General features: G+C 38.8%; 1 protein-coding gene across 1 annotated transcript in view; it reads left to right on the top strand.

Moving 5' to 3' along the window:
• The window catches only part of NAA25 (N-alpha-acetyltransferase 25, NatB auxiliary subunit), a 43,050-nt gene extending 19,091 nt beyond the window's left edge, over window positions 1-23,959 (top strand). Inside the window, exons 11-24 of the mRNA XM_050924255.1 lie at window positions 1,140-1,252; window positions 3,017-3,224; window positions 3,739-3,828; window positions 5,383-5,563; window positions 6,882-6,981; window positions 11,834-11,985; window positions 12,715-12,840; window positions 13,165-13,408; window positions 13,623-13,746; window positions 14,131-14,196; window positions 15,743-15,840; window positions 16,389-16,499; window positions 17,603-17,749; window positions 20,719-23,959. Of these exons, the coding sequence (XP_050780212.1) occupies window positions 1,140-1,252; window positions 3,017-3,224; window positions 3,739-3,828; window positions 5,383-5,563; window positions 6,882-6,981; window positions 11,834-11,985; window positions 12,715-12,840; window positions 13,165-13,408; window positions 13,623-13,746; window positions 14,131-14,196; window positions 15,743-15,840; window positions 16,389-16,499; window positions 17,603-17,749; window positions 20,719-20,841 (1,883 nt within the window). The 3' untranslated portion in view covers window positions 20,842-23,959. The remainder of the gene's footprint in view (window positions 1-1,139; window positions 1,253-3,016; window positions 3,225-3,738; window positions 3,829-5,382; window positions 5,564-6,881; window positions 6,982-11,833; window positions 11,986-12,714; window positions 12,841-13,164; window positions 13,409-13,622; window positions 13,747-14,130; window positions 14,197-15,742; window positions 15,841-16,388; window positions 16,500-17,602; window positions 17,750-20,718) is intronic.

The raw sequence follows: 23,959 nt of genomic DNA, 5'->3' as shown, positions 1-23,959 counted from the left end.
TTTCTGCAGACCCTATTTAAATGAACTCATTTTGCATTTAGATGCAGGAAAGTAAATATTATCATCAGATATAAATTGTGCGTGGGTAGCTTGAAATATTCTCCTGTTTTTTTTCATCTCTCATTCTTTATCAGATGGGTTAAGGTTTCTGATTGACTGTAAGATGTGAAATGAAACTATCATGATTTGTAAATCACTGTTTAACTTTGAACATAAGAAACTGCTATGAATAAGTTCATTTGCAGGACTGAAAATTCCTCATAGTTATATTTAGGCTTGGCAGAACTTTACTTTTTCTTAAATAATTTTGACAGAATATCTGTTTTTAAGCATTTTCACTAGTCGTGGAAATTATGGGTGGGAGGATCAGACAGTAATTATTTAATTGACAGTCTAATACAGTGGTTCTCAACCAGGGGTCTGGAGCCCACTGTGGGCGCCCAAGGATAGAATCATAGACTTTAAGGTCAGAAGGGACCATTATGATCATCTAGTCTGACCTCCTGCACAACACAGGCCACAGAATCTCGCCCACCCACTCCTGTATCAAACCTGTGTGTCTGAGCCATAGTTTAAAAGGCAGGTTTCAGGGGGTCCGCCAAGCAGGGCTGGCATTAGACTTGCTGTGGCCCAGGGCAGAAAATTGAAGCCCCACCGCATGGGGCTGAAGCCTGGGGTTCCAAACCCCACCACTCAGGGCTGAAGCAAAAGACTGAGCAACTTAGCTTCACAGGCTCTCCTGTGGTGTGGGACCCCAGGCAGTGGCCCTGCTTGCTACGCCCTAATGCTGGCCCTGCCTTTTAGATACAGAAAAACAGTTGTTGTGGCACAGGTGGGCTTTTGAGTTTTTATGGCATGTTGGGGGAGCCTCGGAAAGAAAAAGGTTGAGAACCCCATGTCAAATATGTTCTCAAGCAGCCTTTTTTCTTAGTTTGCCTAACTGCAAATTTTTGTTATCAATGGAAAAAAAAATTTCTTCAGTTTGTGGGTGTGTCTGGTGAAACTGATGCTCACCAAAATTTACCAATAAATATCTAATCCTTCCAAGCCTCGTTATATTATTGACTTTGCTTCTAAGTGAGCGTTTTTTTAAAAAAAAAGATTGAACTGGCATCTTTATAACTGAGTTTCTTTGTTAGGTGACCCAGAAGAACTAATGTTCCAATACTTCAAAAAGTTTGGGGACAAACCCTGCTGTTTCACTGATCTCAAGGTATTTGTGGACCTCCTCCCATCTAGCCAGTGTGCAAAGGTAAGAACAATAGCATTGGGTGAAGTAAAGCGAGGGGTGCTGGAGACTGCTGAGCGCACCAGCTGTCAGCTGAATGCAGCTTTTGACAGTGGTGATATCTTTTCAAGGAGGGAAGGAATCAGTATATCAGCAATTTGTTTTTCTAAAAGTGTAGAACAGAGCAGAATTTTGAATAAAATTAACCAAACCGGAAAAAAGTGTTTCTTAAAAAGCAAAAATGCCAAAGTTCCAAATAACTTCAATGGGGGTTACGTACACACATGCACGCGCACACACACACACATTTTGTTCCTGCAACATGACTCCCACACTAGAGAATGCATGGAGTAATTCAGTAACTGTTTGTAGGACTGAGCCACCTTCTTGCAGTTCTGTGGTGTCCCATCACTTCTGTTGACACTTCTGTGGCATAACCTCTCCTCACTCTTCAAGTTGTCACAGTCTGAGATACACAGTAGAGCCCAAAATATCTATCATCATAAAGAGGTTTATTCTCCCTGTATAAACATGAACAGCTGCCATTGAAGCAATGTGAGTTAAACATGAGCGTCAAGGGAAGATAAACCTCCATAGAATGAACTGTAGTGTCTATCTAAAATATCAGAATGAATAAGATTGGCTTGTTAGATAATAGGACTTTATTGTGTTAAACATTGTCCTTCTTTCCTTCCCCCCTTGTCTGTCTTTGTTCATGCTCTGTGTCTAATTGTAAATACTCCCTGGGAAAATGTCTTTCTCTTAATCTGTGCCAAGCACTAGGGCTAGTTAGGGGACTAAGTAATAACACTGTAGCAGATCTGAGTGACCGAATGGACACATCAGCATCAATTGAGAGAGATGACTGAGACACTATTTGTGTTTCTTCCAGAATCTTTCTGACCTCTACCTTTATTTAAACTTAAATTGAGAGAGGATTTCAGCAGTCATGAGCAGCTTGGTAGATGACTTCAGCCTCTGGGAATCCTGCCACTCACCCTCTTGTTCTTCTAAGCCATTGTGGTATATTTCTTGGGGATGGGAGTGAAATAAAAAGTCCTGGATCAGTCAAAAGCTGTTAACAAAATTTATGTAAACTACATATGGGCATTGTCCATATTAGGGATCCCTCTGTTGCAAACATCGGCTCAGCTCTCCCAATGGTGGTAATGTTGGTAGCCCTGCTATAGACAGGCTGCTGCCAACACTTTAAGCTCCGTGTTATCTAACTTGTTCAAAGCAGGTGTAATCATCGTGGTGTTAAAGCCATTTTTAGCTAAGAGAAAATGATGGTAACATTTTGCAGATGTAATTTTAAAAATGACTCATTTTAATTCCTAAAGTACTGAACAAGTTTAATTCTAACTTACCCTGTCTTGAGAGAGTTAATTCCTTGGAAAGAGTTGTATGGTTGGTTCTGATGAATATGATTTTTAATAAATAATAATAGAATTTAATTTCTACTTGGGGCTCAAAGTTAGCAAGGCATGAAGCATTCTGGCCGCAATCCAGCAAAGCACTTGAAGACATAGTTAACTTTAAGCCTGTGTGTAGTCTCATTGACTTTTTTGGTACTTCCTGCATTCTGAGGGTCAGGATCTGAATGTGAACCATCTTGAGGTGTGAGCCCTCTAACTTCAAATTTCAATGCCGTTTTAATTATGGAGTTGTTAATAACACCTCCATAATCTCATTTTGTCCCAGTTTCTGAACATGGCTATAAGACTTGCTGTTTTCTTGAGGTGACTAAGTGCATTGCAAAATTTAACACTTGTGTTTCCTTTCCAGTTCATCAGTCAGTTGCTGGGAATCATTCCTTTGTCAGCACCAGCAGAGGGTAAACTTGCACTGCCAGCTGACATCAAAGCTTTGCAACAACACTTGTGTGTGGTTCAGCTAACAAGATTGCTTGGTCTCTATCACACCATTGATAAAAAACAAAAGCTGAGTGTTGTCAGGGAGTTGATGTTAAGATACCAGCATGGATTGCAGTTTGGTAAGAAAATCTTGAAACTAGTGCATTGCAGTTAATTCATATTTAGACTATATGGGCCAAATTTCCAAAAGCTTGTCACTTTTTGTAACATTTTTCAATTTTACCAAAAAGAAAGTAGTAGTTGTATTTGCATCTGGTTGAAAAGCTCTTTGTCTTTAAACAATCCTCTGTGGAGTCTGTAACCCCAGACCCTGCAGTACTTAGTTAGTACAGAAGAGCCTGGAAGTGAAACTCACTAGAAACAAAAGTGAAACGGACCTGTTCCCTGTCCACTTTGAGGGAACTGCAAAAAGCATAAACGAGGAAAAGCAATACGTTGACAATTAGTAACAGATGTAAGGAAACTTGGGATTTCAAAAATTAATTAACCAATGTCCCTTTAGAAATGTCATCTGGTGGGCTGAAAGGCTGCCAATTTACATAGCTATGTAAGAAATGGTTGCCCTGTTTATTGAATGTAATGATTTTGATAATACATGTACTATGCAGGGTGATGCTTTTTTTTCCTCTATAGGGAAATCTTGTTTGAAAACTGAATTGCAGTTTTCAGATTATTACTGTCTGCTTGCAGTTCACCTGCTTCTGGATATGTGGCTAGAGGCAGGTAAGTCCCTTCAGTCTTATTCTTCTTAAAACCTATATGAATAATTTTCTGTTTCTACATGTGTGTTCTGCGTCCCTTGAACAGGAGGGCTGAACCTTGCTTCCTTGAAATCTGAGTTGTAGTTGCTACTTATTGGGCAGAGGGTGTCACTGTTGAGTCACTCAGCATTAGTCTGTTGTCTTCAAGCAAAATAGCTAGGGTCCATCCCCTTGAGGCTTAACTCCCTTCTTGTCCAAAACTTATTTTACAAACAGTGCTTAAATTGCTTAACTTAAATGTTAGATACACATCTCTGTTATAGCCTTAAATAACTAACTATTACTATTGATTATTTGTATTACATTAGCTCGGTGGTGTGTTCTGATCTATAGGACAATACAGTCCCTGCCCCAAGACCTTACAAGCTAAAAACAAAGTTTGGGGGCAAGGATGCAATATTACAAGTGAAGGGTTTGAGTGTGTGGGGGTGTGACTGAATGGTCAGCATGTGGCTTGTTAGTTCTGTGGATTTGGGATTTTTTCTGCATTAACTATCCCCTGCTGCTTAAAGTATCCTCTTCTGAGCTGGTGTTTCCTTACCCAAAACTCATTTGAAACCTGACATTTTTTAAGAATTTCAATTTTTAAGTCCCAGTAAAATCCTTGGAACTCTGCCTCCTTGCTTAGGACTCTCCCCTCATCCTTCCTCAGTCCAGCCTCTCTCTGTATCCTTCTGCAGAGAATCTGCCCCCTCCCTTCTGCACAGCCGCCTCTTCACTTAAGAGAAATTCAAAAGTCTCTCCTGACATCAGACTGCTGGCATTGCATTGGTATTCACCCTTTGATATTACTGATTGAGGGACCATGGCAACAGACATCTCCCCAAAGTCCTGGCTCAATAGTGGTTATGGGTTAGGGAGCTCCTCCTACCCCCTGGTGGTATGACAGCTACTGCCTCTCCTTTCTGCAAAATGCTTGGTCCTTCATCCTGGGAAATCTCATGGAGAGCTCCAGCTCGCAGGGTTCTCCAGGGAGGATGGCAGGTGGAGCCACATGCCCTGAAATTCCTGGCTCTTTTGGGGGCAGGGAGTATCCAGTTAACCCCCTCTCCATGGTGCTTAAAGGCACCCTTAATCTTCTGATGTGGTTACAGTCTACAACCCCTAAATGGTCCAGGAGTCATTTACCAGAGGGTCATTCTCTCACTGTCATACGCTGCTGGTGTGGGGGGTCTGCACTGTGTGGTGAATAGTAATGGAAGACCCAGGCACCTGGAACTAGCTCCTTCTAGCAGGTGCCTGTTGCATTCAGGCTGAATTCTAATGTATTTTTAAGGTCCCTACATGCCTTGTTTTGATGCTGAGCGTAATACCATTTATTTAGACATTTGTATAATTCAAAGTAACTTTAAGGGACGAGTAACATGCAGGCAGCATGGGAAATATGTTTGAGGAGCAATGAGAGAGGTTTTTCAACCCAGTGTAATTGTTGTGCCAGTTTCAAACCCTGCTCTCTGTTAAATACTCCCCCCCGTTCACACCTAATGTCTGTGTGTGCTTGTCTCCTCATCACCAGGTGAAGAGATGGCCGTGTGGCAGTCCTTGACTTTATTAGAAGAAGGATTAACCCACAGTCCTTCTAATGCTCAGTTCAAATTGCTGCTCATTCGAATTTACTGCATGCTTGGTGCATTTGAACCTGTTGTGGAGCTTTATTCCAGCCTTGATGCTAAGCACGTACAGCACGACACCATCGGGTGGGTAGTGTATACTCAGAATAATTGGTCACACTGGCTCTCCGCTAACCATGCCCCCAATTTTTAAATGTTCTATTTTCAGTTGTCTTTAGAATGACAAACCAGTAATATGTTGTTAAAAGGATCACTCCATGCTGGAAGGATCAGCTCAGCCCTCCCACCTTTTGAAATGGGTAAAATGAGTACCATGCAGTTCACATTGGGGAGGGGAAGAGAGATCTGTTAGATGAGATCTTAAAAACCAAGATCTTGTCTTTTGGTGGACAGTGAAGATCCCATGGAGTTTTTAATAAGGTGGAGGATTTATCCTGGCCCCCTTGAATCAGATTTCCCCTACTGTCCCTATGGTTTTGCAGCATGCTTTGCCACTTAGCCGCAGAGGGAGCCATGTTTCTGTGAGGCTTTATCAAAATAGCATGTGGGATTAAAGGTGCTTATGTAAATGTGAGTTAGTATTACATATAAAACACAGACCTGAAATCTTTTTCAGCTCCACCATAATGTCCCTCAATCCATTTCTAGTTCTGCCATTTGTTTCTTATGTGGTTTTGTGTTGGTTACTTTTAAATCTTAGTACCTCTGAGTGAAGGGGACCTACTTACTGATTTCCTTCTTTGAAAATGCCTTTTGAATTTGTATGCCTGGTATGGAGGCAAAACTTAGCTCTGACATACAGTGCTGGTCATGCAGTCTCAAGACTGTGCTGTAGTAAAAAAAAGGTCTGGTCTACATTACAGACCTATATTGGTATAACTGCATTGCTCAGGGGTGTGAAAAATTCACACCCCGAGCAACATCATTATACCAACCTACATACACACACACCACGTGTAGACAGCACTATGTTGGCAAGAGAGGTTCTCCCACCAACATAGCTACTGCCTCTCAGGGAGGTGGAATAACTAAGCCAACAGGCTTAGAGCATCTTCATTAAAGCAGTGTAGCTGTGCCAGTGTATTTTAAATGTAAACTTGCCCACAGATCACAAGTACAGGGAAGGGTCTTGAAGCTTTTTTTTGTGGATATCAACTTAAAAAAGATTTTGCCTCTTGGATCAGATAGAAAGAGGAGCTCTGTGTCCTGCAGTTCCTGGTTAGGTGAAATTATAATTTAATAATAATAAAGAGGAACCTTTACATTTAAAAAAAAATTGAGATGAACATTGTCAAATTCCCATTACCTTGTAACTCCCTTGAGAATTGTATATGAAGACAGAAGCTGTGCTGTGATTCTCTGGTCAATGAGACTCTTAATGAAATTCATCTTCTCAGGGCATTGTGTGACAGTGTATAATTCAAATTATTGTGTTATATTTCAGTTACCTTCTGACACGCTATGCAGAGTCCCTGGGTCAATATGCCGCTGCATCCCAATCCTGCAATTTTGCACTCAGGTTTTTCCACTCCAACCAGAAAGATGTAAGTGACACTAATTTCTCTCATGACTCGTAACAAAGCAGTTGTGTCCAAGTTACTACGAAAAGAACATGCGTGTGATAGAAGGATTTATACAGGGTTTGCTGTGGATGGATCACAATAGAAAAACTGGATCTACAACATAGCAGCTTGTTACGGCTATAGCAAAGCTTTGGCTCAGCTTTTTGTTTTCTGTTCAGAAAGGTTTATAATTCTACCACAAAATTTCATTGCTTGCTGGAATTCTGCTTTTGACCTTTCATTTTCTAAAAGTCAATATATTATACATTTATTTCAAAAGTGCTGCTATGGCCATTTTAGATATAATGGCTAAAGAATAGTGATTTCTGTATTACTATAAATAAAAAATAACATGGCAAGTGACTAGTCCATGATGGCATAAATTCATATTTAGCATTTTGGAAAGTTACTTGGCAGCACAGGTTGATAACAGAGATCCCGGTGGCTTGAATGAGTGGTGGCAGTAGACTGGTTGAAGCAGGATAATTTATGTATGGTTAGTCTCAGTAGTGCAGGTTGTCATAATAGTGCAGTAAATATGTAGGGAATAGGGTGAGGGTATGAAGAGAGGAAAAATTAAACTAACTTTATTGAAAACTGGCTTCAGTAAAGCAGAACAGATGTAAAAATTAGCTGCAATACTTTGAAACAGTAAATAAAGATGAGGATTTAGGATTCTGCAGTGCTAATGGAAACACATTTCAACTGCCACCACCAGGCCAGCAGAGTGAAAGGTGGCGGTGACTTGCAGGAAAGTCTTCCTGATTTAAAGATTAGTCTCTCAACTATAATGGGGTTCTTTGGAGTGGGGCTAATGAAAGAGCAACTAAACTCCCTGAAGAGCATTTGGTACTTCTTAAAATGTGAATGCACATGGCTAGACCTTCAGAAAAATTCAGTTGCTTGCTTGTGAGTCTTAACACATTTTAATTATTATTGTCGTGACTCTCTTATTTGTGAATTACATTTCCTGGAAGAATCTTGGTGTAGCCATAGGAAAAATATCAGTGGTGTTCCACAATTGCATTGTCAGTTTTTTGTTTGTTTGTTTGTTTAAACATGACTAGATGTAGAAGTACTGATATTTAGGCTCATTTCTTAGTCTTGGGGTAAGTATTTATTAGGCAATTAGGAATAGAAGAAATTTCTCTAATCTGTAGCAGTTGTTACATGATTGTATAGAAGTGTTGCTCCCCACGATGAATTCAGGAGGTATATTTTGTACCACAGAATGAATTTTAATACCGAGCACTTACATGGTACTGCTTTACAAACGTTGATCATCACAACATCCCTGAGAGGTAGGTAATAGAAAATTATCCCCATTTTACCGATGTGAGGAAACTGAGGTACAGAATGACTGATTTCCCTACACTTCGAGTCATTGTCTGAGCTGGGATTAGAATTTAGGAATTCTTGGCTCCCAGTGGATGGTTTAAAACTCATTTTGTCCTTCTAACATCAAATGCAAATGTAAGGGTTATCTGTACTGTGTAGAAATGCATGTATGATGCATATAATGCAGTCATTGCATAGAAGAAGAATCTCCTTGGTCTGTCAGTAGCTAAGTTCTTTCAATGTGTAAGGTTTCTCTAACGCTTTAACTGTCTTCTAAGGGTGGAAATAGAAGTGGTGATCTTAGTTGTAAAATGTGTCTGCAACTGATACAGAAAAGATCTTGTGACAGTGGAGCAGAGAACCACACTTGTGCAGCAGACATGCTGGATAGATGACGTCTTAGCTTTCTCTTGTGTTATCATTTACTTGTCTGTTTTTTTTTGTTTTCCTCTGCTGAACTTATTTGTCAAGATCATTGGGACTGTGTGTGATGGGTGTGCACTCATTATACTGGAACAAAATTCTGGATGGAAACATTAATTTTTTTGATAGATGAGTCTTGGATTTATCAACATAGTGGCTTTTCTTTTTGTTTCATTGAGAAGTTACTCTCTTGATTTTGTTAAGCCATGTTTGATCTGTTTCCAAATAATTCAGTGGAAGAGACTGCAATTCAGGACAAAGTGACTTTCATTGATAAAAAGTTTGACTGCAACATGCCAAGAAGGAAAAATAAAGATTTGAAGAAAACACCTAATGGACATAATTCTCTTGACTGAGTGCACTAAAGACTGTAAAGCGGCAAGAAGTCATATTGATTGGGAAAAGAGCTCAGATTCAACTAACATCAGGCTGCATTACTGCCTCTAGGCACCAATTTAGGCTAAGGTTATTCTGATCAGTATGACTTATAAAAATGCTTGAGATGGAGAAGACTCAGTTGCCCTTTTCTGTCGCTCAGGGCACATATCCATATAAAGATCTATTGAATCGCATTCCATGTGGTATTGGGACACTCTTGGCAGGAGGCACGCTATTCAGAATCTGGTGTGTCAGTTCAGTTTTCAGAATTCGTGGAGTACTCTTTACCTGGATTAGTGTATTGGTTTACTCTCATCTCAAAGAATTGGAATCAAAGTGGAAAAAGATGCATTTGGACTATCTACTTCTTTCTACTGTTAATCTGAAGACACAGTTTTGAAGACGTACACATGTCATTTTTCTTCTCAAGGATACAGCATTCCAGAGACGTCATTAAAGGCGACTGACTAGTAGCGTCCTTGATTTCTGAAAGACAAGCATTGATTTACTCTATCGTCTGACCTGAACAGTTTCCAGTACTCACCAGTTTTAGATTTGTTTAATGGAAACTACACTACGGTAAGCATTACCAGCTTGCCTGTAGTATTTATCTTTAAATCCTGTCTGTCCTGCAAATTGCAGGAGACAAAGGTTCATTTCCAGAGTTTTGTTTGAATAGGACGATGTCATGTCAACAGTGGAAAAATAGGGCTTCTAATAGAGGTCACACCTCGACTGTCCTTAGTTCAGAATCTGCCTGCAGTTTTCATTGCCTCCTGCTGTTCAGTTAGGGGGTTGCCTCTTCATCCTACTAACAATTCTGACATCAGCTTCCTGGATCCCCTTCTAGTTCCACAGCAACATCTACCTGCAATGTTAAAGGAGGACTATTCTTTAAAAGTTACCTTTTTAGCTGGGTTAAGATACTGCCTGATGCTTGTTCCTTACTTTTTAGATTCTTGTTTAGAAGGCTTGAAATTTCACCAAAACATGTGTGTCCACCATCCTGTCCAAATACAGAACACATTAAACTTGCCCTGTAGTGTTTTGTTCATTGGACTTTGCCTGAAACAGTACATTTGGGGTTTAAATTGAGTGATCTCACATAAAAGTTCAGTTGTTCTTAGTGAACAGTACTGATCATCTTAAACTAATGCATTTTTCAGCTTGCTTGCTGAATGTATGCCTCCTGGTAAGGTGAATTAAACTGACAAGGTGACCAACATTAAGGAATCCTGTGGGGTGCACTGTTCAACAGTCTTGAATATTCCTGTTCTGAGAGAGACCAGGAGGAAAAGAGGCAGTATTGCTGTACTTGACCAAAACTAAAAAGGCAACTTCATCCTTTTCAAGAGAGTCCTTCTTTAAATCTGCAGAATCACAAGTAATCTCTTTAATTTTCTTGTGTCCGTCCGTCTTTAATTTCTCCAGATACTGCAGGCAAACAGAGCACCGAGGTGTCCCATGGGGATTTAAAAGCCGCGTCGATGCTGTTGAATTAGCGCCCGTGGCGTAATCCCGCAGCCTGAAATGAATTCTGCAAGGCTGTTTATCAGAGGGTATGTTGTTGAATATTGGCATATTTTTCATATTATGCAAATAACCAAATTGCTTGGTAAAAAGACAGGGAGAGAACTGGCTAAACGGACATTCCCTGTTTTTGGCAAACATACGGTGACATTTGGCTTTAAGTACAGTCTCTCAAACTCTTCAGACCAGGTTCAATCAGTTGGTATAGCGTATTATAGAAACACACTGGTGACTTGATCTGGTGTATGTCAGGTGTGAGTTCATCCCATAATCTTTCATTTGTGGTTTTCATTCTGATTTTCCAGAATTTCTCATTGATAGAGTAATTCTGGTAAAGTATCTATCATGTCTTGGTGCATGAATTGCTTCATATGTCTTTATATTTTGATATTTACATCAAAATAAGTGCTCATTTTGGGCTCCCTACTCATATAGATCTCTTCATGGGGAACACTTGGATGGGCCTGAAATCTTGGTTTAAAGCTTTTATTGTTGCATTTCGTTGGAGAGGGGAGGCAAACTAATGCATGGATTCTGATGTTTCCTTTGGGATTTAGATTGTATTGAGATGTAATGTGTACACGCCGCATGGTGTTATCCTGTGATGCTGTATTCAAAACCTAATAAAAATGAGAAGCAAAAGTGTAGCATGAGTAATTTTTTAAACCTATGTGAAAGTAACACACAATGGCACATGCCCAAGTCAGACACAGGAAAATCTGGGGTAGATTTATTTTGGTTATAATGGATTTTCTCAGTGAAATGGTTGCATTTTGTTCGAGATGCCCTCACTTTCTATAGCATGCATAACAAGATCTCAAGAAAAGAGGAAGCTTCCGCAATTAAAAAAAAAAAAAAATTGCCTTTCAGTTTTAGGGGTGGCACCAACTTGCCGTTTCTTAGTGTTGGCTCATTTGTTTAATAAAGAAATTGGTAGCTTGCTAGACACTGTCCCAGGAAGGAAAGCAGCGAAGCTTACACCACTATCTGTGTCTGGGAGGCTTGGGCAAGCAGAACTGCACAGTTCTCCCAAGTGATAAGTGCTTGATAGACTCTGCACCTTCAGATTCATGGCAATTTGATTTGGCTGTAACCCTGTTAAGACTCTAGTTGTTTTTACTTTATCATGGCAACTAATACAGAGATGATGTGTGTTCCTTCCTAGACCTCAGAATATATTATTCAAGCCTACAAGTATGGTGCATTTGAGAAGATCCCAGAATTCATTGCTTTTAGGAACAGGCTGAACACTTCACTTCACTTTGCACAAGTCCGCACTGAACGGATGTTGTTAGACCTCTTACTTGAAGCAAATATGTAAGTATGGCAGAGACAAAAGTACAGTAACTCAAACAGTAAACCAGTCAGGAGTTCTGCATGGGAAGAGCAGCCTTTCCTGAACGAGTGCTTCTTGTCTACCTGGTACAGGTCACCAGAGTTGCTTTCCTTGTAAGCCTTAGGCCTGGTCTACAGTACAAAATTAGACTGGCTTAACTGCATCACTTAGGTGTTTGCAGCATAGTTAAGCCAACCTAAATCCCTGCATAGGCAGGGCTAGGTGAACAGAAGAATTCTTCCATTAACCTAGCTACCACTTCTCGGGGAGGTGGGTTGCACTGTAGTTGTGCTGCTGCAGCATTATAAGTATAGACAAGCCCTTAGCTTCCCCATCTGTAAAATGGGTTATATTACTAGGGTACCTCAAAGGGATGCTGGGAGGTTTAACGTTTGAGGTGCTCTGATGGAATATGCTATTGAAGTACAACATAGACTCATTTATTGTAATAAAAACTTTATCCAATACTTCTAATCCCTCCAATAACATTTACTACCTTCAGTACAAGTTCCAGTTAATCCATGTTAGTGGCTAGTTTGCTGTCCCCACCAGCGTTCTCTCTCTTTAACGCTAGTAGGTAGGTTTGACTTTTCTATATGGTGTAGCTAACAGTTATGTGCTCTGTAGAGAGTATAGACTATATCAGTGGGTTGGGCTTTCACCTCAGCTATTAAACGTTTGGTTTAATGATACTAATATTTATGTGCTAGATCAACCAGTTTAGAAGAAAGTATAAAGTCCATGAGTCTGAGTCCAGAGGAAGATGATATTCCATGGAAAGATTTGCATGACAACAGAGACCTAACGGTCTTATTTAATTGGGACCCAAAAGACAGGTGAGTACAAAGGCCTGCAGGGGTCAGTCTTTCAGAAATGTGTTTTAGGGAGAAAATCATTTCAAGATAAATTCCAAGTGTCACTTAAATATTTTCTAGGCTGGCTAACTGCACATTTAACAAGAGCATCATTTACAATTTCTAACAATGCTCTCCTCTTACTTATTCACATTAATACCATTCCCTGAATTTCTAGTCATTCCCACCTTTCCACATGGGATTCCAAAGCTCTGCACCAGAGTAGGATAAGGGATGTTCATGGAAGCTTGCTACTGTTATGAATATAAAACATTTGTCTAAAAACCTTTTGGTGCCTTTCTCTAGGGACATTTCTGAAGAGCATAGGAAACAGTCACTGGAGGAAGAAACCATCTGGTTGCAAATCCGATCTTTAACTTTAAGGCTAGTAAGCGGACTCCCAACGCTTAGTCATACTGTTCACCCAAAGAACTCTGAAAAGACTGCTGAGAATGGTGTCTCGTCCAAAATTGATACAATACGGTCTCTGCTTCAACAACTGGAAACAGCAGTGGATTCAGGGAAGCAGTTTCTTGAGCACAAAATTCAGGTACCTGTTAAGGAAAAGTGATCTCAGAATCTTTAATGCCCATGAATACAAGCACAGAAACTCGGTGCATCTTGTAACATTCTGCAGGCTGCAACATTCACTTAACTGATCCTGAGTTTGTAGCTTCTGAAATCTGAGATGTGCCAAAGAACAATACTGTTTTCTGTTTAAGGAAAAGCTGCAACATCTTTCTTTTTCTTTCCTTCTTGCCTAGTATCCTGTCCTTGGCCCTCCTCCTACCCGAATGGCTGGCTTCTTCAGTAATGGCAGCTGTCAGTGCCAGACTAGCTTGTTTTATCTTGTTAGTGATATTTATGAACTAGATACCAGTGGCTTAGGTAAGTGGTTGGGTTGCAAGGAGGTTAAACCAGTGTGTGTGGGGTGTCACATGGGGTGGAGGTGTATCTAAACAGTTTCAAAATGGCTTTGCATTTAGTTAATAAATTATATTAATGAGTTGGAAACAAATTGATAAACCAACCATGTGTAGAGTGACCATTTTTTGTGTGACACTTTAGGTTGTGAAGAAAATCACAGCTTTATTTAATCTTGTGTGCTTGTCTTCCTGAATTTTCTTACAATTATATTAATGTACCAGTCAGTCACACTTGAAGCATTCCATACAGTGCATATTTTTATGGGTTTTTTTAAATTGTTTTGTATTCTGAAGCACAAAAAACATTATTTAAAAAAGATGTATTTGTAACATTTTTTTATTTCAGAAGATTCAACAGAAATCCAAGAGAGGATAGGGAATAGTTTTAAAACTTTACTAGAACAATTAACAGGTAAGTAATAGTTTGGGAATAAACATTTATAGCCAAGGTGACACTTCAGTGATTTTAAAATTTAAAATGACTCACTTAGGCTTCTTTGATAATGTCATCCTTAAATTGCTGGAGGCTGAGAATAGTATTATGTCCTATTGTTTCATTGCCACCCCCCACTCCCTTCCCTCCCATCCCCCCACCCCAAATAAATAAATAAACAAATAGAACCATGGGTTTATACCAGTCGCACACTGGAATTCTAGTTTGTTGGTTGTGGTGGTATAAGAATAATCCCAAATGATTTATCTGCTGTTTAGAAATATTCTTTCTTCATTCCAGACATTAAGGTAATTTTAAAGCGAAAAATCAGTCATTACAGATCTAGCTTGCATTGTTAAGCACAGAATGGTTTTGTTATACTACCCAGCACCCTATACAGCAGCAAAGCCAAATGCTCTGGCACTTCTGTGTGTGGGGTTATAATGTAACATTTATTTAAAGAGGAAGAGAAAACCCTAAAAGGATTTTAACGAAATTTGTCAATTTGTAATGGCCAAAAGTTACCAACGTGTGATTGCTGCCTGGTATTGTGTGAAATGGGTTAGAACTGAGTCCAGTTCCCAGCATACAGGGGTCTGTATGTCTCACAAACCACCACCAAGGCACTAACTGGCAACCTTGTTGGCAGCCCTAGCAGAGGGAGCAAGGGGTGAATGAACCTTCCCTTCGGGTCAAGGTTAGGGCATTCTGGTGAGATGTGGTTGGGAAGTTGGTACTGCCTCTGCTGTATCAGGTTTGTGCATAATAGGGAGCTGTGTTCCCTAGGTCTGTCAGTCCAGCACCCTTCACAAGCACTAAAATCGCATACACAAGGTTTAAACTAATCCTGTAACTGAGTAAAAGCACTTAGCAAGTTTAAAGGTAAAATTCTGCATGTAAAGAGAACTGCCTGCATGATAACAGGAAGAACGTCAAGCTACTAGAATATCTGTAAGTGGAAGAGAGCTGGATTTCTCTCACTGACGTTAGTGAGAGTGCTGTGAAAATGCAGTAAGAGATTCTTAATCAGTCAGAAAAGGACAGTCATGTAAAACTGGCCTTTTACTGTTCTTAACCTTCCTTATATTCTCCCTCATCTCCACCTGTAGCTATCTTTCTTCGTGTAAGCAGACCGCCTGGGTTTTGATTTAAACCAGTTTATTATTAAAAACCTGCAGGTGAACCTGTTTGCTGGCAAATGTTGGGTTATCTGACTTTCTACTCCATTTCTGGCTATACTGATGTGACAGGTGCACGTAATTACAAATGCACAAGACAATAGAAAAAAATCGCATACCAAGTTTTTGACAAAGGCTTTACATTACAGATTCATTCAGAAATGATTTGAAAACTGTATCCACTCTAGAAGTCGTCTTTTTGGTTAACTGTATCTTGTCATACACTAGTTTGAAATGGGTCTTTTTGTAGCTTCATGTAGTTTATTAAAATGTGTACCACATCGAAAATATGTAAGCATCTGTATTGATCCTTATTCTGAACATAAGAATTGTCTTCCTTTTTTCAGACTTGTTCAGTAAGTGTAAAGGTGACTTGATGGAAGTCAGAGATGGCATCTTGAAAACTCATCCAAACATTTTAGAAAACTTAGTCTTCTTTGTTGAGGTAAGCGGCTTTTCATTTACTGCAGTTCTTGGTCGCTTTGGAAATTCCAGCTGTTCTAATTTAATTGTTCTGATTTACAACAACCCAAATTACAAGATGAAATCTGTATCCTGCTCTCTTCTGAGTTCTGCCTTGGGGCTCCCTGAACCCTGCCTCTTCACATTGAGCTTTATACAAATAATCATGATGATGATGCAAAAATAAAACCTGACTTCCAGACTTGGAATTAAGACAGGAGAATATCAAGATTCCTAAAGTTTTGTTTCTTGAATGGGTCTGGTGTAATTTTTGGGAAATGAGATGTGTAGATGAAGATAATGGTAAAATATTTTAGAATTAACTGTGCTCAGGACTTTAGCATAATAAATGAAGTGCACAGATCCCAATTTTTTATGTACAACTATGGAGACCATCTCTCTATTCCCTTTATATCCCAATTACTGTATTTTAAGTCTTTAATAAAGGGCATAATTTTGAACTTAAAAATGGCTCCAGTAGTATTATTTCTATTTGTACCAGACTTGTACATCTGTTTTTCTTCCTTTCAGACAATGTCCATCACCCTATGGGTGTCAAGTTACTGTGATAGTGTCCTGCGACCCTTCAAATCGAGCTTACAGAAAAGGAAAAAGAAAAAAAAAGAGACCAGTGTAGTTATGGTAGGCAACTCAATGGAGACATGAGTTCTAATCCTATGATGCTTCCGTAAAGGGGAATGGGTGCAATTTTCAAAAGCACCCCAAGTCCTACTTTCAAAAGTGACTAAGAGCTTAACCTCCATTAAGGGGCTCTCCTAAATCACTTTTGAAAGTGGGACTTGTAAGTTGCTTATGTGCTTTTGAAAATTAATGGGAAAATGCAACATTATGGAATATATCATAACCAGCACTGCTGAGTGTATGCATTAGCCTGTTGGATAGAGTTAGTATGATTTCTATTTTGTATATAACCATCTTAAGTCCAAGGTTGGTGCAGTTTCCAAACTGTTCCCACAAAAAAAGTTTTTCAAGATAAAGGCTTCTAAAATGAGGATACTATCAAGTTACATAATATTTTTCATCTTCAGAGGGTTTTTTGTTTGTTTTTTGTTTTTTTTACAAACATTAACTGCTAAATGAAATGTAATTTTGAACAGTGCTAGTTGGAAAAAAAAATCACTGAAAAATTCCGTTGGAAAATGCCAGGTGGTCTAAACTGAAACCTGTCATGGAAATATATCTGTTTCGATGAAACTTTCCTCAAGAAGGTTTCTTAGATCCAGGCTGAATCAGGCTGAGCAGTGATTTGAACCTGGCTTCCCACATCCCAGGTGCGTGCCCCAACCACTGGGCAATAGAGTCAGACTCTCTCTGGCCTAGTGAATGTTTAATTATTTATACCAAGTAGAACAACTCCAACAAGAGTGATTGAGCTACTGACTGGCTCAAAACCTGGTGGTTAGCGCATGCATCTGGGATGTGGGAGACCTAGGCCCAAACCTGAGTCTCCCAGGTACATGCCTTAACTGCTGGGCTTATAGAGTCAGTTTCATTACATAGCATAATGATAACAAAATTCTAAGAGCTCAGTTTTTCACAAAATGGAAATGCTTGCCGGCCTGTCAGCCAGTACTACTTTTTAAGATATATTTGAATAGGACATTTGTGGGTTTGGACACAAATGAATCATTTTATTTTAAAATAGTGACTTGAGTGTCATATACAAAAATATTTAAAATGGGTGTAAAAGTGTGTTTTAATATCACTTCTTACTGTTTCCATAGCCTCCTGTATTTACCAGTTTTTTGGATTATGTTACTGAGCTACAGACGTTAACTTCCAATGTTATAGATCATATCAAAGGGCTCGAAATAATTCTGACTGCACTTAAACTTGAAGAACTGTCCATAGATGACACTTTACTTTCACAGGTAAGAAACTATACCTTATTTTATGTGATTTCTTTTAAAAACAAAAAAATAAACCTAGAGAATATATCTTGGCTAACTTTACCTTCTTCTTTAAATGTTACCTGTTGAAAAAGCTTTATAACCACTGATGTGACCGACTCAGTTGTTTGCTGTTAGCTAAAAAGAATAGTGTCATAGTTGGTTGAAACTGACCCAGAGTGGTAAAGTTCCTATCATGTGGAGCCCAGCATAGTAACTTTCCCTAAACTGGTCATTTCTTGCTTATTTCCACAAATTGATTAATTTAAAAAATGTAACTGGAACCTGAGAATTGTAAACCTATGTATCTATTTTTTTTTAAGTGAGTTGAGTATGTGGACAACAAAATGCTGTGTGTGACATTAATTTGTTGCCAGGAAAATGAATATTCTTATTTTCAGTATAGAAAGACATGACAATATCAAATAATAAAGACCAGCACAGTTGTGGCAGGAAATCCTTTTGGTTCAATTATTTCTGACTAATAAAAGTTGCTAGGGAAATTACTGAATCCATATGAAAGAAAATGGCTCTCCCATCTAACTCTTAGCGGTTCAGTGGGCATCAAGGACAGGAATCTATAGGTCCCAGACACGTCAGGCACAATATGTGTTAAGATATATATGAAAATTATTTCCAGTGAAGAAATGTTTTTGAAGCAGTGAATGCTTCTCTGATTAAATGAGGGAGAAGATGCCCTGAAGGATCAAGATATTATGACACCAGGAAATAAGCACATTATCCTCCAACAGGACGTACTCACTGTCCACTTGTTGAATCTGTCTTTCAATGAAATAACGGCCTGCCTCAAAATATCATTTGCGTTGAGTGGTGGAGGATCAAGTTCAGATGTACAGATCTGATTTAGCAAATAAAGCACAGAACTAGCCATTTCTTTATCTTTAAATGTGTTCTGAGAGTCTTTTCTAAAGTAGATTGGTGTTCTTGCCTCACCTTAGGTTATGAAAGTTGGCCACAAGTTGCAAGTCATAGCATAATTCAGGTGAGGTGGGTTTTTTGAGAACCATGATTTTGTGCTATTTCCAAATAGGAATGAGTATAAGAATCACTCTCTGTTGTGAAATTATGCTCTCCTCACCTAAAATAGCTGGGGGCTGTTACAATTTTTAATTAAAAGACTTGTATGAACTGATAGAAATGTTTCCAATGGGACTGAAGAGAAAAACCCAACTCTGTAGAACGGTGCTGTAAGCTGCTCAAAACACTGAATGGACAGTGTTTGTAGCCGCAAAACTATCATTGACTCTGGAAAATAGACGCATAGCACAGTTGTAGAATCAGATCTGTGGGGCTGTTGCTTTCAGACAAACTCTTCTCAGCTTGTCTGTCCCGCCATAACTTTTACATTCTTTTAGGAGCTTTACAGACTAACGTGAAGACAAGATTCCCTGTAACTTAAAAATCACACTTCTGGGTTTGCATTCAAGTGCTGCTTTTACAGTCATCTTAGGTCTGACTTGTAACTGAAAGATTAGAAAAATAAATTGTATTTTTCATTGTTGACTGTATGCATTTGATTGCAGTTTGTGTACAATTTCCCCCATTTCTGTTGGTCTTTCTTCTCTACGGTTGCTGTGTGAAATTTCATATCTTAAATATGAAAATTTCACTGTACATTTACAAAAACTGGTGGGGGCAAATGAAACTCCTTAGATTTATTTTTTCTTTATCGACTAGACTTCAAATTATCCTATCCCTTTACATTTTCCTTGAAGTGTTTTCTAGAATTGCCTCAGCACTTCAAACCTTATTGTTTTTCTGGTTCTTTAATGATCTAGGAGTGGCACAAGTAAATTTTCTGCTAACTCATTCAGTCAGCAACTTCTACACATTTCCTTTATGTTCTGCCAAGCATTGAGGGAATTTGGAAATCAGAATTGCAGAGGCCTAAAGAAAACATAAGTTTCACATGTATTGATTTTTCTGGTACCCTGAAGAATGCATTGGCTGGGAGTTTTGTGGGGTTTTCCTACCTGCATACTATGTTTGCTATGCTATTCATTATTTATACTTTACTGGGAGAGTGTCAGTGTGCATAAGCTGTATAACATTAGTTGGGGCCAGAGTTTCAGAGAGGTGGGTGGGTGTGTACACATGCACGCCAGAAAATTGTGAATGCACGCAATTACTGGTGCTTTTGAAAAGGTCCTTGAAGTTTGTGTCAGCTGAATCAGACAAGTTCTCCACAGGAAAAGACTCCAGTAGTGGGAAGGCAGTAGAGAGAGTCTCAGGCAGCTCCTCCTTTCCCCGCAGCAAGAAAAGACTCTGGAAGGGAGATTTCCCTCCTGCCAGAGTCTTTCCTTACTTCAGTGAAAGGCTCTGGCAGTGTGGAGCTGCTGAAGCCCTTTCCCGGAGTCTATCCCTGACGTGTAGCTACACACTACAGCATGGACACAGCTTGCTTTTCACTGCAGCATCTAGCTACACATACCCTACGCACCACCACCAGTGGAGTATTTTGTAGACATAGCCTTAGTCTTATGAAAACTTAGATTTCAGCAATTTGTTTTATATTTAAGAGACTTCCTGCTTTAATAAATAATTTCCGGATTAAAATGTCTGTCTTGTAACTGACTTGGGGTTAAGAGAAGCCGTTTTTTGGCATTAAATTCATTATACAAGGATGTTTCCTGCAAGTGTCAAGAAATTTTGATGTGCTAATAATCCTGTGATAGGTAAAATTAACATTAACTTAAGTTTAAAAAAAAATTACTGCTTGTGGGGTTTTTATTCTTGATTGACGAGCTTTCTGATCTTTTTAGTAAATTCAAACTATTACCACAACCCCCTTACAGTGTACGACTTCAAACTGGACTTTTTTCTCCATTTCAATATTTGCAAAGAGGGTGTGGGGAATTTTACAGAGGAATTTAAAATACAAAATGGTCTTTAACCTGCAGGGTGAATGACTGTGTTTTCTTGATTTGCAGGAAGAAAAAAAGTTTACAAAGACTGTGCAAGGAAAGGTCCAAAGCAGTTACCAGCACTCAATTCAGGAAATTGGGGAGCTGCTGAAAAAGAGACTTGATACCATAAAAAAACTAAAGATTTAAGAAATGCACCCCAGGCATAAGGACTTGACAACAGAGTGACACCATAATCCCAGGCAGAAGCAACATCCAACATACCATCACTTTAATCCAGAACTTCCTCATAAATGCATGAAGGACTTTAATCATAAATATTTTTTTTAGGTATTAAAGATATATTCAGCTGATTAAATTATTGTACATAAACCAGAAGCAGGGACCCTCCATCAGGGTTTGACCACTTTTTATACATGTTCATAAGCATATTGCAACAGGAAAAATTCAATTTTATTCCCTTTTGGTCTCCAGCGACAACTGGAGATAATCTTTAGAAGCAGCAATAGAAATCCAGTATAAAGCATATATCTCAAAGGAGTTGTATTTTCATCTGCCATACAGTGTTTATAGGTTTTATATGGTCCTTGCCTTAGAAAAGCAGAAATTGTAGATGCCCACATTCAACCTTAGAGCATATTGTGTGGCCTCTTCCACTAAAGCAGGTTAGTTCTGGAGCTGTCTATTCTATTGACAAGCCACATGGCCCTGCTGAAAAAAAGACTTGATCTCATATGGGTCCAGCAGAGAGAGATGATGTTATATTGGAAGCACATCTTTTATTTAAGCATATACTGCCTTCCAGTGATGCTCGTCATTAACTGAAGAGGGTCAGAGTAAGTCATGCTTAGTACCGATGCAGTTTCCTCTAAGATTGAACCCCAGCGATTGTTGGAGGAAGGGGGTGGTGTTAGTTTACATACAGATTGTTTCTAGTGGAAAGGTGGTTCAAAAAATTTACAAGCCTGATCACTGTTTCAGCAAAAAGCTAGAGGCATTGTACCTAATATCTGCAGTGAAGTCTGACACCACTGACTCTGATCTCATGTCAGTTTCGTGTAAAACAGTAATTGTGACTTTAAAAGGGGCTTGAAATTTTAAGACTAAGTACTTAAATAATTTTAATGGAATTGAGTCCTGTCAACTTTCTATGGCTGTAAGTTGGCAGAAGTAATTTTTGCTTCCAGTGTGGTATGAGGCTGAGAATGTTACTCTTTTGTTTGTAACTGTTTCCTTTTGTAACTAATTTTTTATGATTATCCAAGTATAGACACAGTAGTCATTCTGTTAGAGAGATGTAATTGCATCATCTGATCCCATAAAATCTGCATTTCTGCTATTTTAATTTAAAGAGTAATACAGACACACTTATAAAACAAATAGGCACAAATATGAACATGTTGCACCTAGGATGTGAGGGACACTTGAGACTTTTACAGATTTCTTATCTTCTGATTAAAGAAAAGCAAGTATAATCTGAAATCTATATTTAAAGTTTTAAGAGAGCTGACAATCCTAGTGTTGTTGTCTCTTCTGAATACATTTTGTTAGAAATGCTAGAATGTTGACAAGAGTATTTTTTTAAAAGCCCTGTGTAAAATTTCAAGTTGCTGCTCTTGCTGGATTTAGTTTTACTTTTCCCCTTCCTAAAAGAGAAAGAGGACTTCCTCCAAGTTGTTTGAATTGTGATGGATGTGCTTATGATGTAGATGCAGTGTCTGGTAAGTGCTTTGGGCCGGGGGAAAACAATACCAAAATGTATTAACTCTGTTTTTTAGTGAAACATCTTTCCTGAGCAAACTATCTTATATGTTTGTATGGAAATACTTTTGGAAAGACAAGTGTGCTATTTACATTAAAACAAGACTCATGACTGAAGTTGATCATTTGAAATGCATAGTTTAAGTGAAAGCAGTCCCATCACTAAGATTGCACAGTGGCACTGAGGTGAAGTCTGCACTAGGCTTTTTGGCTAAAATATTCACACCTTACAAACACCAGTAGGACTCGCTAGTATAGACAGGGCTCCAGGCAAACACTGACACTTTTAACTACCCAGTTGCAGAGAGCTCTGAACACGACCAGACAGTGCAGTAGTATATGCTGGAGTTCCTGTCCATCGTTGCTACTACCAGCAGAACTGAACAGTAGAAAATTTTAGTGAAGTAAGTTCAGACTACAAGCCTTAAAGCCTTGTGTCCGCTAGAAAGCAGAACTTGCTAAACATGTTTTTCACCATCAGTTCCCTTTGAACAAGAGTGCAACCACTGGGTTATACATCTGGCTGTGTTAATTTTAGTCAGCTGGCTTGAGTTCTGAGAGTGGGTGGAACCAAGCATTAGTCACACGTTCAGAAATGGCACTAAACATGCTTGTGTTCAGTCTGCACTAGCATTTAAACCTTGCTCGATACCAGTTCAGGAGGAATGTTCAGTTTTTCCCAGATTATAGCTGTTTTCCCACTTCCACTTGCAGCCACCCAGTTGACCCTAAGCCTAATGTCAAACAGTGTGATTCTTTTGTTACACAGTAGATGTTTCTATACTAATTCTCTAGCATGAAAATCAGATGCTCTTAAAACTCCAGGGTTTGTCTATAAAAGAGGCAACTAGATGGGTATGCAGAAATGACTAACTAATTCCTGAGCCTTTGGGAATCTTTTCTCAACCCCTATAAATTGTGTACAGTTAAATATATATTTCTTACTAAAGTAAAGAGCATTCCCCCCCCAGCACATACACCTTCACTGGGATTTGATAGGAAATCCAGGGTATAACCCATTGCTGCTGTTATCCTTTGTGTGGTTAAATAAACCATGTGTTTAGAAAAGCTACCAAGACTACTGTTTACAGACTGAAAATTATTGCTTTTATACTACTGGGATCATGAGCCAAGATCCTTCTACAGATTTCCTCCTCAATTGATTTCTTTGCTTTAAATCATTTGTCTGATAAAGGTGACGAGTTCTCCATCTACGTTTCTCTTCATAAAGAAAAATTTGCAATGCCTACCTGTATTGCCCGTTGTTTTTGTATCTTTTTAGAAGTTTTAACTGTTCAAAAATTGCATTTATATTTTGCAATCATTGTTAAATCATGATTTATTTTAACCTTCATTAATATAAAAGGGTTTTTTGTTACATCTGCAGCCTTATCTAAACTTTTTCTTCCTGATTATTTGTTGTAATTTATGACTGTGGAAGTTATGTATGCTTCAGCCTTCTACGGAATTAAGTGACACAACCACAAGTGATCTGCTTTAAACTGGATGGGTTTATAATTTATATAAAAGTCAGTTTCGTTATAAA

This window comes from Gopherus flavomarginatus, chromosome 15 (assembly GCF_025201925.1).
Source record: "Gopherus flavomarginatus isolate rGopFla2 chromosome 15, rGopFla2.mat.asm, whole genome shotgun sequence".
NCBI lineage: Eukaryota > Metazoa > Chordata > Testudines > Testudinidae > Gopherus > Gopherus flavomarginatus.
Note: the sequence above shows the minus strand (reverse complement) of the source record. Positions and strands in the feature narration are given on the sequence as shown.